The sequence below is a fragment of the Scyliorhinus torazame genome, chromosome 3 (assembly GCF_047496885.1).
Source record: "Scyliorhinus torazame isolate Kashiwa2021f chromosome 3, sScyTor2.1, whole genome shotgun sequence".
Taxonomy (NCBI): domain Eukaryota; kingdom Metazoa; phylum Chordata; class Chondrichthyes; order Carcharhiniformes; family Scyliorhinidae; genus Scyliorhinus; species Scyliorhinus torazame.
In genome coordinates this window covers 229278910-229295312 of record NC_092709.1, presented here as the reverse complement: position 1 = coordinate 229295312, position 16403 = coordinate 229278910, and the positions used below count along the sequence as shown (strand labels likewise).

At 49.8% G+C, this 16403-nt stretch overlaps 1 protein-coding gene across 2 annotated transcripts in view; it reads left to right on the top strand.

Moving 5' to 3' along the window:
* ndufaf2 (NADH:ubiquinone oxidoreductase complex assembly factor 2) overlaps positions 1-16403 on the top strand; it is a 283974-nt gene that overhangs the window by 234338 nt on the left and 33233 nt on the right. For both annotated transcript variants that reach the window (XM_072496979.1, XM_072496978.1), the window contains exon 3: positions 4488-4528. In XM_072496979.1, the coding sequence (XP_072353080.1) occupies positions 4488-4528 (41 nt within the window). The remainder of the gene's footprint in view (positions 1-4487; positions 4529-16403) is intronic.

Genomic DNA, 16403 nt, shown 5'->3' with positions numbered 1-16403 from the left:
CACCCTCCCTGCCATTGACAATGCTACCATATCCCATCTCTTGAAATCTTCCTCCATCTGTTCCACCAACCGCGTCAAATTTAGCCTGTGCAATGTGCCCCAATTCTTAGCTATCTGGATCCCCAGGTAACGAAAGTCTCTTGTTACCTTCCTCAACGGTAGGTCTTCTATTTCTCTACTCTGCTCCCCTGGATGCACCACAAACAGCTCACTCTTTCCCATGTTCAATTTATACCCTGAAAAATCCCCAAACTCCCCAAGTATCCGCATTATTTCTGGCATCCCCTCCGCTGGATCCGCCACATATAGTAGCAGATCATCCGCATATAAAGATACCCGGTGTTCTTCTCCTCCCCTAAGTATTCCCCTCCATCCCTTGGAACCTCTCAGCGCTATCGCCAGGGGCTCAATCGCCAGTGCAAACAGTAATGGGGACAGAGGACATCCCTGCCTTGTCCCTCTATGGAGCCGAAAATATGCCGATCCCCGTCCATTCGTGACCACACTCGCCACTGGGGCCCTATACAACAGCTGCACCCATCTAACATACCCCTCTCCGAACCCAAATCTCCTCAACACCTCCCACAGATAATCCCACTCCACTCTATCAAATGCTTTCTCGGCATCCATCGCCACTACTATCTCCGTTTCACCCTCTGGTGGGGCCATCATCATTACCCCTCACAACCTCCGTATGTTCGTGTTCAGCTGTCTCCCCTTCACAAACCCAGTTTGGTCCTCGTGAACCACCCCCGGGACACATTCCTCTATTCTCATTGCCATTACCTTGGCCAAGACCTTGGCATCTACATTGAGGAGGGAGATTGGTCTGTAGGACCCGCATTGTAGCGGATCCTTTTCCTTCTTTAAAAGAAGCGATATTGTTGCTTCTGACATAGTCGGGGGCAGTTGTCCCCTTTCCTTTGCCTCGTTGAAGGTCCTCGTCAGTAGCGGGGCGAGCAAGTCCAAATATTTTCTGTAAAATTCAACTGGGAATCCGTCCGGTCCCGGGGCCTTTCCCGTCTGCATGTTCCTAATTCCTTTCACCACTTCTTCTACCGTGATCTGTGCTCCCAATCCCATCCTTTCCTGCTCTTCCACCTTGGGAATTTCCAGCCGATCCAAAAACTCCATTATTCTCTCCCTCCCATCCGGGGGTTGAGCTTCATACAATTTTTTATAAAATGTCTTAAACACTTCATTCACTCTCTCCGCTCCCCGCTCCGTCTCTCCATCTTCGTCTCTCACCCCCCCCTATTTCCCTCGCTGCTCCCCTTTTCCTCAATTGGTGTGCCAGCAATCTGCTCGCCTTCTCTCCATATTCATACTGTACACCCTGCGCCTTCCTCCATTGTGCCTCTGCAGTGCCTGTGGTCAGCAAGTCAAATTCCACCTGCAGCCTTTGCCTTTCCCTATACAGTCCCTCCTCCGGTGCTTCCGCATACTGTCTGTCCACCCTCAAAAGTTCTTGCAACAACCGCTCCCGTTCCTTACTCTCCTGCTTCCCTTTATGTGTCCTTATTGATATCAGCTCCCCCCTAACCACCGCCTTCAACGCCTCCCAGACCACTCCCACCTGAACCTCCCCATTGTCATTGAGTTCCAAGTACTTTTCAATGCATCCCCTCACCCTTAAGCACACCCCCTCATCCGCCATTAGTCCCATATCCATTCTCCAGGGTGGACGCCCTCTTGTTTCCTCCCCTATCTCCAAGTCTACCCAGTGTGGGGCATGATCCGAAATGGCTATAGCCGTATATTCCGTTCCCCTCACCCTCGGGATCAATGCCCTACCCAACACAAAAAAGTCTATGCGTGAATAGACTTTATGGACATAGGAGAAAAACGAGAACTCCTTACTCCTAGGTCTACGGAATCTCCACGGGTCCACCCCTCCCATCTGCTCCATAAAATCCTTAAGCACCTTGGCTGCTGCCGGCCTCCTACCAGTCCTGGACTTCGACCTATCCAGCCTTGGTTCCAACACCGTGTTAAAGTCTCCCCCCATTATCAGCTTTCCGGTCTCTAGGTCTGGGATGCGTCCTAGCATTCGCCTCATAAAATTGGCATCGTCCCAATTCGGGGCATACACGTTTACCAACACCACCATCTCTCCCTGTAATTTGCCACTCACCATCACGTATCTGCCCCCGTTATCCGCCACTATAGTCTTTGCCTCGAACATTACCCGCTTCCCCACTAATATAGCCACCCCCCTGTTTTTCGCATCCAGCCCCGAATGGAACACCTGCCCTACCCATCCTTTGCGCAACCTAACCTGATCTATCAGTTTCAGGTGCGTTTCCTGTAACATGACCACATCTGCTTTAAGTTTCTTAAGGTGTGCGAGTACTCGTGCCCTCTTTATCGGCCCGTTAAGCCCCCTCACGTTCCACGTGATCAGCCGAGTTGGGGGGCTTCCCACCCCCCCCCACGTGATCAGCCGAGTTGGGGGGCTTCCCCACCCCCCCCCCCCCCCTTGCCGGTTAGCCATCATCTTTTTCCAGCTTCTCGCCCAGTTCCCACGCGGCTGTATTTCTCCCAGACGGTGCCCCCCCGCCCATCCTTTCCCGCACCCACTCCCCCCTTTCCCCAGCAGCCACAACCCAGTAATTCCCCCCCCCCCCCCGCTAGACCCCCCGCTAGCGTAATTACTCCCCCCATGTTGCTCCCAGAAGTCAGCAAACTCTGGCTGACCTCGGCTTCCCCCCGTGATCACGGCTCGCCCCGTGCGGCGCCCCCTCCTTCCTGCTTCTCTATTCCCGCCATAATTATCATAGCGCGGGAACCAAGCCCGCGCCTCTCCCTCGGCCCCGCCTCCCATGGCCAACGCCCCATCTCCTCTCCCTCCCCACCTCCCCCCATCACCACCTGTGGGAGAAAGAAAAGTTACCATACCGCAGGATTAATCATACAATCCCTCTTCGCCCCCCCCCCCCCCCCCCCCCCCCACTCGTCCCACCACTTTGTCCAAACGTTCATTTTCGTAGTCCAATCATTCCAATTTTCCTTCTACAATAAAAGTCCACGCTTCATCCGCCGTCTCAAAGTAGTGGTGCCTCCCTTGATATGTGACCCACAGTCTTGCCGGTTGCAGCATTCCAAACTTTATCTTTTTTTTGTGAAGTACCCGCTTTGGCCCGATTAAAGCTCGCCCTCCTTCTCGCCACCTCCGCACTCCAATCTTGATAGACGCGGATCACCGCGTTCTCCCATTTACTACACCGAGTTTTCTTCGCCCATCTAAGGACCATTTCTCTATCCTTAAAACGGAGAAATCTCACCACTATGGCTCTGGGAGCTTCTCCTGCTCTCGGTCCTCGCACCATAACTCGGTATGCTCCCTCCACCTCCAACGGACCCGTCGGGGCCTCCACTCCCATTAACGAGTGCAGCATCGTGCTCACATATGCCCCGACGTCCGCCCCCTCCACACCTTCAGGAAGGCCAAGAATCCTCACGTTGTTCCTCCTTGCGTTATTTTCCAGTGCCTCCAACCTCTCCACAGATCGTTTCTGCTGTGCCTCCTGTATCTCCGACTTCACCACCAGGCCCTGTATGTCGTTTTCATTCTCTGCTGCTTTCGCCTTCACGACCCGAAGCTCCTGCTCCTGGGTCTTTTGTTCCTCTTTCAGCCCTTCAATCGCCTGTAATATCGGGGCCAACAACTCTTTCTTCATTTCCTTTTTTATCTCCTCCACGCAGCGTTTCAAAAACTCTTGTTGTTCAGGGCCCCATATGAAACTGCCACCTTCCGACGCCATCTTGGTTTCTGCTTGCCTTCCTTGCCGTTGTTCCAAAGGATCCGCTGCAATCCGGCCACTTTCCTCTCCTTTTTCCATCCGTGTCCAGGGGGAACACCCTTCTGGTTTACCGCACGGTGTTTTCAGCCGTTAAAATTGCCATTGGGGCTCCTATCAAGAGCCCAAAAGTCCGTTTCACAGGGAGCTGCCGAAACGTGTGACTCAGCTGGTCATCGCCGCACCCGGAAGTCAATTGTTTCAATTTTTTAACCAGCCACATGTTGAAGTACAGTTCAATATTTTATAACCAGCTTTTTAATACAGACAAGAATTAATCAAGTATTTTGTGAAACATTTGATCTGTGCCCCCTCACCACTGACAAAAACTTAATTAGTGATCTGTTATGATATGCACTTTTGGCTCATACTTTGTTACGTTGGAGTAATAGCAGCACTACAATGTAGAATTGTTTGAAAAAGAACATGAACTTCAGAAGAGATTTTTTCAAACTCTGAATACTAAGCATCAGAGAAAAAAAAAAATTTAAATGGCTGAAATGTGCAAATTAGTGTAATTTGCACTGAAAGAGAAAAGTAATGTCATGAATGGATGCCGGCATCAGAATTTGGATCATTTTGTCATTTACAAGACATTGTCATTTATTTTATTTCCTAAACATATTGGGAACATTTTTATAAGATATTTGATTTTAGTAAATTTTAATTTTCTTTTGTACATAACAGCTTGGATACGAGGACGCAGAAAGGACCCACCCACCATGGAGGTTAGTTTCAAAATACTTTTACCACTTTTTAGTTTAAAATGATTGCAAAAACTGTATGTTAAATGTCGAACAAGAAACATAAATACAATAAATTAACTTAAAAGTTGTAATATGATCATCACTCCTCGTGCAGGGGGTGGTTTAACTCAATTGGCTGGACGACTGGTTTGTGATGCGACGAGACGCCAACAGCGCAGCTTCATTTACCACATCAGTTGAGGTTATTCATGAAGGCCCCACCTTCTCAACCTCGCCCCCCCCCCCCTGAGGTGTGGTGACTCTCCGGTTAAATCACCACCAGTCAGCTCTCCCTCAAAGCGGAGAGCATGGTCCTCTGGGACTGTGGCGACATTTGCATTTACTCCTTGTTTTTAAAAGAATGGAGCTTTCCGCATATCGGACACTACCTCTGTTGCTCAGAAATTACAACAGATAGTTTATTTTTTTAAATGCAGCCTTCACTTTAAAAACTCTAATTATGGTTCCAAAAGCATTGCTGGATTATATGCTAGCCTTTAATAAGGACTTTATTGTGAATAAACTCTGTTAGAAGCATAATTCCTGATGTATTTTGATTTTAAGTGTCCTATTTGTACTTTGGAAAAAGTGCATGTTTTGCTCTTTGGGAAATAAGGCAATCACTCCAAAATGCATACATTTTGAAATGGGAAGAGTAGAGCATTATATCATTGTAATTCTGCAGCAGTTGGCAGTCAGCAGTTTGCCAAGATGTAACAGATCAGTAGAGAGGCTCAAAAGTTTTGAGGAATTACAATTGCGCTCAGGCAACTAGGTCAGCATCAAAATTCAAATTGAACAAAGCTTCAAAGACCCGGACACAAATCTTGAAGAGATGGGTCACGGAAATAGTAACCACAGCCACAAAATCAATTTGGTTCAAAATGCATTTACTAATATAAAGCATTTACATATCTTGCTTGAGGTCATATAATATGCTTGCAGTCTAATAGTAAGTTATATTTTCACCTCTTGTGGGAAAGAGGCTTTACTTCAAAAAGCGACACAATAATCTGTACAATGGCCATCTGAGCATTTTAATGGAATCTTTGCAATGGTTTGCTTATGAAATCAATAATTAACTCTTTTTAAAAAAAAAAAAAATATTCATTTTCTGAGTGTGTACATTTATTGCCTATCTCTAGTTATCTTGAGACGGTGGTGCTGAATTTTCATGCACTGCTGCAATCCATGTGGTGAAGGTTCTCCCACAATTTTGTGAGATGGGATTTCCAGCATTTAGCCTGAGCAATGGAGAAAAAGCAATAGGTGTCTATGCCAGGGTTGTGTGTGACTTGGAGCGAAGGTTGAAGGTAATGATTGTTCCCATGCACCTTTGATCTTCTGAGTGTGAAGGTGAGGGTTTGGGAGGTGCAGTTGAACAATCCTTGGCGAGGTGCTGCAGTAAATCCAGTAGAGATTATTTGTCTTTGTACTATAAATCTCTAGAATGATCGGATGGCAGTCCAAATTGCTGAAGGCATTGTGAGGGTTCATTTAACCAGCCAGGAACAGTTTGGTATAGTTGGCCCACATTGAAAAAATGTGTAGTCACAATGGCATTTGGAGTGTTTTCTTTGTTTATTTTCTCAATATTTTTCGACACTTTGTGATTGCTAAATTACCAGGCATCCACTTCCTATGAAGGGCTGCAAAATCAGCAATGCGGATAAAAATAACTTCAATTTGTGATAAAATAATGTAGTTTCCATCTGCACAAAAGTTCTTTCTTGTTGCTTTTACATTTTCTTTTAGATCTAGCTTCATTTTATTTGGGATAAATGGACGTAGCATTTGTGTTACATCGTGCAAAGACACCTTATTCTCCGAATTAATCTGGAATGTGCATAGGTGTGAAAACACATAGAGCATCAAATGCAAATTATAAATAAAAACAGAAAATGCTGGAAAAGCTAGGCATGTCTGACACCATCTATGGAGACGGAAACAGAGATAGAGACCTCATGACGACTCTTCAGAGCAAATTATATTGTGCTAAATAAAATGAGAAGAGGCACACTGCATTGACATAAATGCTAACCCATAGATTAAATATACAATCAGCCCAAAGATTTACTCCAGAATCAACCGCTATGAATTCAACACGGGAGTCTAAGGTCTTGATTTTACGCTTCTCCATCAGCAGGGGGAATTGAAGGTGGAGCGGGAGTGAGGAGCTCATTAAGTCCAGTTGGTGGCCTGCCCATTGCCTCTACTTTCATCACAACTATACCAGTGGTGGTATCAGAAAGCATGCCCACCAGTGGGTCAGTTGAGGCCCTTAAGTGGACAATTAATTTCCACTGAACGGCTCATCCCCCTGCCACTGGGATTTAACCGGTGACACAAAAGGCCCTCGCCAAGCCGCCAACCTGGCACGTTTCCATGCGCCGTCTCTCCTGGGGCCATCAAAGGGAACTCCAGGCTTTCAGGAATAGTGATATCAAAGAGGAGGAGCAAAAGATCCTAATGAAGAATGCCCACAGACAACAAACTCCAAGAAGCAACATGTGATGAATATCCTTCATTCTAATTGAATTCCACGGAGAGTGAAATAAATGATTGGGACATATATGAAATTAAAGTAGAAGCTGAAATATCAACAACAGTTTATATTTATGTTGCACCTTTAATGTAATAAAACACCCCAAGGCGCTTCACAGGAGCATTATAAAATAAACCCTGAAATTGAGCTGCATAAGGAGATTCTGGGCGTGAATTTCTGGGTGGGAAATATTTGTAAGTGTGGTAGCGAGCGAGAACTGCCGCGAGCTTCCTGGCGCTCGGCCCAGAGAGGCTGGTAATGCTATTCACCGTCAATTTGTCCACTTAATGAGGCCTACGGGTTTCTTGTCACAAATAAAGGTTCGCCAGCCGATTCGCTGGGACCGTGTTTGCCAGCCCCTCGCTAACGAGGTCGAGCAGCACTTAAACAGCACTTGCTCAGCTAATCCTGGCCAGACCCGGGGTGGTTCCTCGATGAGATGGAGGCCAGGAAGGATGTCCTGTTTCCCCCGAGTGTCCCGCAGGGTGAGCCACAGGGCTGCCAGTGCCACTGGGATGAGGTGGCGGCGGCCGTAAGTTCGGGATGTGTGAACAGGAGGACTGGCCTCCAGTGTCGTAAGAAGGTAAATGACCTACACCAGGGCAGCTTTGGGTGAGTTGAAACCAACGCCACCCCCCACCCCCACCCCGAGACCTTTCTATCCCCACGCGGGCATCCTCCCCTCCCAACGCTTCATGACGTCCCCAACTCTCTCTTTTTAACATCCCCCCCCCAAACCCTTCCTCCACACCCCATACCCCCCTCCCACCACTGTAAACCATGTGTGGCTAATGTTGCCCTCTCTGTGTCTCCGCAGGAGAAGCTCACCCACAATCACCAGGAGAGGCCCCAGACTGGTGGAGCCATGCTGGACATATGGATTCTTACCACCTTTGAGTAATGGACGCTGGAGTTGACTGGGATGGCCGAGGACAGAGTGGTCACCAATGCGGAGATTGGCTAAAACCACAGAGGTGAATAAACATCGGACCCCACCCGGAGTACCTGTCAAACGTGAGTTATTATTTCCATACTGACTGAACCATCCCTCCCATTGACCACATGTCCATTCTCCCGCAGGTCCTTCAGTTGACGGTGCCGGCCCATCCTGGGTGGTTCCCATCCAGCATCGCAGGAGAACACTTCGGAGGAGAGCACCAAGGATGCCGCGATTGAGGCATCACAGCTGTCATCCCCACCCTCCACCAGTGCAGATGTATGCACCTCGGTGGGAAAAGCTAGTGGTTAGATGTCTGGGGCACAATCTGGTGAGAACCATACAGCTGCTGATGTACATCAGGTGGAGGCAGGAACCCCAGGCGAGACAGCTGTCAGAAGTCTGCTGGATCCCAGAACCCAGCTGGATCCCAGCCTGATGCTCAACCTCTGGAACTGGGTTAGCCGGAGCAGATGCAGATGTTAGGGTGCGGCCCGGACAGAGGGAGATGTCAGAAACAATCCTCCAGATCCATAGCCACCTGGAGGGGTCCTAGAGGCAACGGGCGCAGGGGATAGCGCCGGCAATGCGTAGCACTGAGGCCAATACTGCTAGGGCGGCGACCGCAGGTGGGCATTGCCGAGTCTCTGCAGAGCGTGTCCCAGTCATTGAGGAGCATCGCTGAGGCTGCCGACACCTTGATGCAGACATCGGGGAGCTGCTAGGACGGGCAGAGCAGATGGTGAAGGGGCAGCCAGGGCTCGAACCAGCTACCCTTCCATACCGAAGTGAACCCTGGGTCCCAAGGGCACCAACCAAGAAGGGGTGGGGTGCTGCAGACCAGTCCCATGGAGTGGGGATGGTGGCCACCAGCTCCTCCCCCCCCCCCCCCCCCCCCCCCCCCCCGCCCGCCCCCGAGTTCCACCCCTCTGATGAGGCAGCGTCTCTATGTCAGCACACGGACAAGGCGGTATGGCTGTCCATGTGCCGCCGACAAGTGAGCCGGGGCCCTCCGGCTCCAGAGCCCCCAGAGGACGCCCACCAGGGGCATTGAAGGCCACGGGACAAGGTAAGCAGCTGGCTGCCTCCACCTCAGATGTGCATCCTGGGGAGACACCCAGACGTAACAGTAGAGCTAGGAAGGTTGAGGATCACTGAGAGCACCGGGGGAAGGAGGAAGAACATGGGGGAGGGAGGTAGGTAGGGGGTGAGGGGATGGTGGGGAGAGTGGGGCGGCACCATCGTGATTGGGGCGCTGTTGGACACTTGTGACACATTAAAAACCCTTGAGCGCAACCAGTATGATGCGTGTGTCACTTTCTTCCGCATTGCGGCCGAGTAGTCGGTGGGGCAGGCGGGCAGGGACTAGGGTTGCCCCTGGAATGGGTGTACTCGGTGGTCCAGTTGCACCCCCCCCCCCCCAGTGACCCCCCCTTCCCCCTCCCCCTCTCACCTCCCATGGTGGCCCACTCCTCCGGAGAGTGCCCCCACCACCTCTGATGAGGGTCCCTCACCCCTCGCCGAGCACTGGGGCAGAAAGCCCAACGCCTGCAGGCTCTTTGCCTGTGAGCAAAGATGGCTACTCACCTCCTCGGCTCCCAATAGCAGCCCTTCCACCATGTTCACATTTTTAAAAAGGAGTACTAGTCGGTGCCCGGGTGAGCACTTGCTGGGGAAGTCGATGAATGACGGGAGGCCGTTGGATATGGGGTCGCCCCCCCTTAATTGTATGGAAATAGGGCTTAAGTGGTGATAATTGGTTTCTCGCCATCGTACGGCGAGAACCCGATTTTGCCTACGGAAGCGGGCCGGTTGCATCGCAAACTGTTTGACGCGTTTCTCACTTTCGGCCTCTCCCGCTATTCACCGGCCTCATTTCGCTCGAGCGAGAGCACAATGTGGCTGAAGAATTAAATCAAATGACAAAAAGCTGGTCAAAGAGGGAGGCTTTTGAGAATATCTTAAAGGAAGAAAGAAAGCAAAGTACAGAGATGAAGAATTGTAGGGAGGAAGAAAGCAAAGTACAGAGATGAAGAATTGTAGGGAGGGTATGTTAGAGCTTGGTGCCTAAGTATAAATATGTGAAAAATGTATCAATCATGTGAGAGTGCCTTTAAGAATTGGATGTTTAAGAAATGTACCTTTAAGAAATGAAGCTGATCATATTACTGAAGTGATGACACGGGGGGAGCTGAGCTCACTTCTGCTTTTTGGGAGTTTTAGTTTCAGTTTGAGAGAGCAGCTGGGAGTGTCTGTGTGTTTTGGTGAGAGCTGCAGGAAGAAAAGCAAGATGCTGGAGCTGAAGTCAACCAAGCTGATATATCTCTGCCATCCAACAGAAAATATATATTAACTGTGACCTGGTGTGTTACTGTTTTTGTGAAGGTGAAGTCTTTTGGATGTGTAAAGGAACAGTTTGCAGGATTAGGTAGTGTTGTATTATTTTCGGGGTTATCTTTGAAGTAAGGGGTGTTAAGAGATCCAATGTTTATTTAAAAGGTTAATTTGAGTTCATGGAATAACATTGATTTGTTTTAAAAACCACGTGTCCATAATTGTAATACTACAACTGGGGAACAAGCCGTGTACTTCAAAAGCAACAATCCATTAAAGGGGGGGTGGGTGGGGGGGGGGTTGGTTGAACTCCATGATACATTTTAGGGTTCTGAAAACACCTCTCCCGTAACAGTAAGTATAAATATGTGAAAAATGTATCAATCAGATTGGAAAAAATTGATATTCTACAAATAGCAATATATTATTAATTTTAGATCAGAGTGCTTTTTCAGCATTAAATATGAACTTGCTATTTTTTTAGAAGTCAAGATACATCTCATTTAAAAAGATTTTTCAATTAATTTTGCAGTGAAACCAATACCATAAAAGGGTAAGTTTCCTTTAGTTCTCTGCTTTCTGTGTGATTTCAACTTGTGGGTACATCAACAGCGTATCCCGTGAGAAGCATGGAATCACTGACAATAACTTCTGGATTTCCATGTTTTATTATACCTGTGCAGAATCCAGAAGTTGCTGACATTTTTGTCATAGTTACTAATTTAAAATTCAGACCATTCATTCTGTTGATCACCATAGAGTTAATATATCTTTTCCAATTTGCACATTTTCATTTTACAAAATTGATGAGTAAAATATGAGTAAAATTCCTTGATTACAGTTTCAAAATAGTCATTAAGAAAACAAAAGTGGACTTCCGGGTGCGGCGATGAGCAGCTAAGTCGCACGTTTCGGCACCTCCCGTTTTAACGGACTTTTGGGCTCTTATCGGGAGCCCCAACGGCAATTTTCGAAGGCTAAACCTTCGAGGTTTAGCGACATAGAAGGGAGTCCCCCCGGATGTGAATGGACAGAAGAGATAATAGTGGCCAGATTGCGGAGGATCCTCTGGAGCAGCGGCAAAGAAGGGAAGTGAGAAGCAAGATGGCGGCGGAGGGAGGCCAGTTGGTATGGGGCCTGGAACAACAGGAGTTCCTCCGGCGATGTGTGGAGGAGCTCAAGAAGGAGGTGCTGGCACCGATGCTGCAGGCGATTGAGGGGTTAAAGGAGGCGCAGAAGACCCAAGAGATGGAGCTCCGTGGAGTGAAGGCAAAAGCTGCCAAAAATGAGGACGAGATACAGGGCTTGGTGGTGAAGACGGAGACGCACGAGGTACTGCATAAGAGGTGTATGGAGAGACTGGAAGCCCTGGAAAATAGCTTGAGGAGGAAGAACTTAAGAATCTTGGGTCCTCCCGAAGGGGCAGAGGGAGCGGACGTTGGGGCGTATGTGAGCACGATGCTCCATACCTTAATGGGAGCTGAGGCCCCGACGGGCCCCCTGGAAGTGGAGGGAGCGTACCGAGTCCTCGTGAGAAGACCAAAGGCAGGAGAAATACCTCGAGCAATAGTGGTGAGGTTCCACCGCTACAAGGACACGGAGATGGTCCTGAGATGGGCGAAAAAGACACGGAGCAGCAGGTGGGAGAACGCGGTGATCCGTGTGTATCAGGATTATATATAATATTATATATAGTATATATAAATGATTTGGAGGAAAATGTAACTGGTCTGATTAGTAAGTTTGCAGACGACACAAAGGTTGGTGGAATTGCGGATAGCGATGAGGACTGTCAGAGGATACACCAGGATTTAGATTGTTTGGATACTTGGGCGGAGAGATGGCAGATGGAGTTTAATCCGGACAAATGAGAGGTAATGCATTTTGGAAGGTCCAATGCAGGTAGGGAATATACAGTGAATGGTAGAACCCTCAAGAGTATTGAAAGTCAAAGAGATCTAGGAGTACAGGTCCACAGGTCATTGGAAGGGGCAACACAGGTGGAGAAGGTAGTCAAGAAGGCATACGGCATGCTTGCCTTCATTGGCCGGGGCATTGAGTATAAGAATTGGCAAGTCATGTTGCAGCTGTATAGAACCTTAGTTAGGCCACACTTGGAGTATAGTGTTCAATTCTGGTCGCCACACTACCAGAAGGATGTGGAGGCTTGAGAGAGGGTGCAGAAGAGAGTTACCAGAATGTTGCCTGGTATGGAGGGCATTAGCTATGAGGAGCGGTTGAATAAACTCGGTTTGTTCTCACTGGAACGAAGGAGGTTGAGGGGAGACCTGATAGAGGTCTACAAAATTATGAGGGGCATAGACAGAGTGGATAGTCAGGGGCTTTTCCCCTGGGTAGAGGGGTCAATTACTAGGGGGCATAGGTTTAAGGTGAGAGGGGCAAGGTTTAGAGTAGATGTACGAGGCAAGTTTTTTACGCAGATGGTAGTGGGTGCCTGGAACTCGCTACCGGAGGAGGTGGCGGAAGCAGGGACGATAGTGACATTTAAGGGGCATCTTGACAAATACATGAATAGGATGGGAATAGAGGGATACGGACCCAGGAAGTGTAGAAGATTGTAGTTTAGTCGGGCAGCATGGTCGGCACGGGCTTGGAGGGCCGAAGGGCCTGTTCCTGTGCTGTACATTTCTTTGTTCTTTGTTGATTGGAGTGCGGAGGTGGCGAGAAGGAGGGCGAGTTTCAATCGGGCCAAGGCGGTGCTCCACAAGAGGAAAGTGAAATTCGGAATGTTGCAGCCGGCAAGACGGTGGGTTACACACCAGGGTAAACACCACTACTTCGAGACGGCAGATGAGGCGTGCACATTTATTGAAGAGGAGAAGTTGGACCAGATTTGAGAAAGAGAAAGAGTGTTTGAAATGAAGTAGCGAGGTGGTGGCAAGGGACTGTGAATCAGATGGGGGAAAACTTTCTTCCCCCTCGAAGGGGGGGGACACGAAGAAATGTGGGCGCCGGTGGGGAAGGGGAGGGGGAAGGAGAGAGGGAGCTGCGCCATCAGGGGCGGGGCCGAGAGGGAAGCGCGGGCTTTGTTCCCGCGCTATGGAAATTGCGGCGGGAAAAGGGGGCGCAGGAAGGAGGGGGCCTCACATAATGGGAGGCTAAGGATAAACGGGGGAAGCAGAGGTCAGCCAGAGTTTGCTGACTTCCGGAAGCAATATGGGGGGAGCAACTAAGCTAAAGCTAGAGAGGGATCTAGCGGGGGGAGGGGGGGGGTGTTAAGTGGGTTGCTGCTGCTAAGGGGAAGGGGGAGCTGTTACGGGATGGGATGGACGGGATGGGAGGGCACCGTCCGGGGGATAAGCGGGCGCGTGGGAACCGGGTGAGGAGCTGGTCTAAGAAAGGGGATGGCTAGTTGACGAGGGGGGTGGGATAAAGAGCCTCCCAACCCGGTTGATCACGTGGAACGTGAGAGTGTTGCATGGGCCGATTAAGAGGGCAAGGGTACTTGCGCACCTAAAGAAGCTAAAGGCAGACGTGGTCATGCTTCAGGAGACGCACGTGAAACTGGCGGATCAGGTCAGATTAAGAAAAGGATGGGTGGGACAGGTATTCCACTCGGGCTTGGATGCGAAAAATAGAGGGGTGGCAATACTGGTGGGGAAACGGGTATTGTTTGAGGCGAAGACCATAGTGGTGGACAGTGGGGGTAGATACGTGATGGTGAGTGGCAGATTGCAAGGTGAGGCGGTGGTGCTGGTGAAAGTATATGCCCCGAACTGGGATGACGCAAACTTTATGAAGCGTATGTTGGGGCGCATCCCGGACCTGGAGATGGGAAAGTTGGTAATGGGGGGGGGGGACTTCAACACGGTGCTGGACCCAGGGCTGGACCGGTCCAGATCTAGGACCGGGAGGAGGCCGGCAGCGGCCAAGGTGCTTAAGGACTTTATGGAGCAGGTGGGAGGAGTGGATCCCTGGAGATTTACTAGACCAAGGAGTGAAGAGTTTTCCTTCTTCTCCCATGTCCACAAAGTGTACTCCCGGATAGACTTCTTTGCCCTGGGAAGGGCGCTGATCCCGAAGGTGGCAGGAACGGAGTATTCGGCTATAGCCATTTCAGATCATGCCCCACATTGGGTAGATCTGGAAGTAGGAGAGGAAAAGGAGCAGCGCCCACTCTGGAGATTAGATATGGGACTGTTGGTGGATGAGGGGGTATGTGTAAGGGTGAGGGGATGTATTGAAAGGTACCTAGAGATCAATGATGACGTAGAGGTCCAGGTGGGAGTGGTCTGGGAGGCGCTGAAGGCGGTGGTTAGAGGGGAGCTCATCTCCATAAGGGCCCATAAGGGGAAACAAGAGGGTAAAGAAAGGGAGAGATTGTTGGGGGAGATTTTGAGGGTAGATAGGCAATATGCGGAGGCTCCAGATGAAGGGCTATACAGGGAAAGACGGAGATTGCACACGGACTTTGACTTGTTGACCACGGGTAAGGCGGAGGCACAATGGAGGAAGGCACAGGGAGTGCAGTATGAATATGGAGAGAAGGCGAGCCGGCTGCTGGCCCAGCAATTTAGGAAGAGGGGGGCGGCGAGAGAGATCGGAGGGGTTAGAGACGAGGAGGGAAAGATGGAACGGGGAGCGGAAAGGGGGAACGGGGTGTTTAAGGTATTTTGCGAGAGGCTATATAAGGCTCCACCCCCGGAAGGGAAAGAGGGAATGATGCGTTTCCTGGACCAGCTGGAGTTCTCGAAGGTTGAGGAACAGGAGATGACAGGACTGGGAGCGCAGATTGAGGTGGAGGAGGTGGTAAAAGGAATTGGGAACATGCAGGCAGGGAAGGCCCCGGGACCGGATGGGTTCCCGGTGGAGTTCTATAGGAAATACGTGGACCTGCTGGCCCCAATTCTGATGAGAACCTTTAATGAGGCTAGGGAAAGGGGGACACTACCCCCGACGATATCGCTGATCCTGAAAAGTGACAAAGACCCGCTGCAGTGCGGGTCATACAGGCCTATTTCCCTCTTGAACGTAGATGCCAAGCTTTTGGTCAAGGTGATGGCGACGAGGATGGAGGACTGTGTCCCTGGGGTGGTGCTTGATGATCAAACGGGGTTTGTTAAAGGGAGACAATTGAATGCTAATATACGGAGGCTGTTGGGGGTGATGATGATGCCCCCACCGGAGGGGGAGGCGGAGATAGTGGTGGCGATGGATGCAGAGAAAGCATTTGATAGAGTGGAGTGGGACTACCTGTGGGAAGTACTGAGGAGATTTGGATTTGGAGAGGTGTTCAGTAGATGGGTTCAGCTCCTGTACAGGGCCCCGGTGGCAAGTGTGATTACAAATAGGCAACGATCTGACCACTTCCGACTATATAGGGGTACAAGACAGGGATGTCCCCTGTCCCCGTTACTGTTTGCATTGGCAATTGAGCCATTGGCCATAGCGCTGAGGGGCTCTAGGAAGTGGAGGGGGGTACTTAGAGGAGGAGAAGAGCATCGGGTGTCATTATACGCGGATGATTTGTTGTTGTATGTTGCGGACCCAGTGGAGGGGATGCCTGAGATAATGCAGACACTCAGGGAGTTTGGAGAATTTTCAGGATATAAATTGAATATGGGGAAGAGTGAACTGTTTGTGATGCACCCCGGGGAACAGGGCAGGGGAATAGACGACTTACCGTTGAGGAGGGTAATAAGAGATTTCCGGTATTTAGGGATCCAGGTGGCCAGGAACTGGGGAACCTTGCATAAGCTTAACTTGGCACGACTGGTAGAGCAGATGGAAGAGGACTTTAGGAGGTGGGACATGGCGCCACTGTCATTGGCGGGCAGGGTGCAGGCGGTTAAAATGGTGGTCCTTCCGAGGTTTCTTTTTGTGTTCCAGTGCCTCCCTGTACTGATTACAAAGGCCTTTTTTAAGAAGGTGGACAAGAGTATTATGAGCTTTGTGTGCGCTGGAAAGACCCCAAGAGTAAAGAGGGGGTTCCTGCAGAGCAGTAGGGACAGAGGGGGACTGGCACTGCCGAGTCTAAGTGATTATTATTGGGCCACCAACGTGTCAATGATATGTAAGTG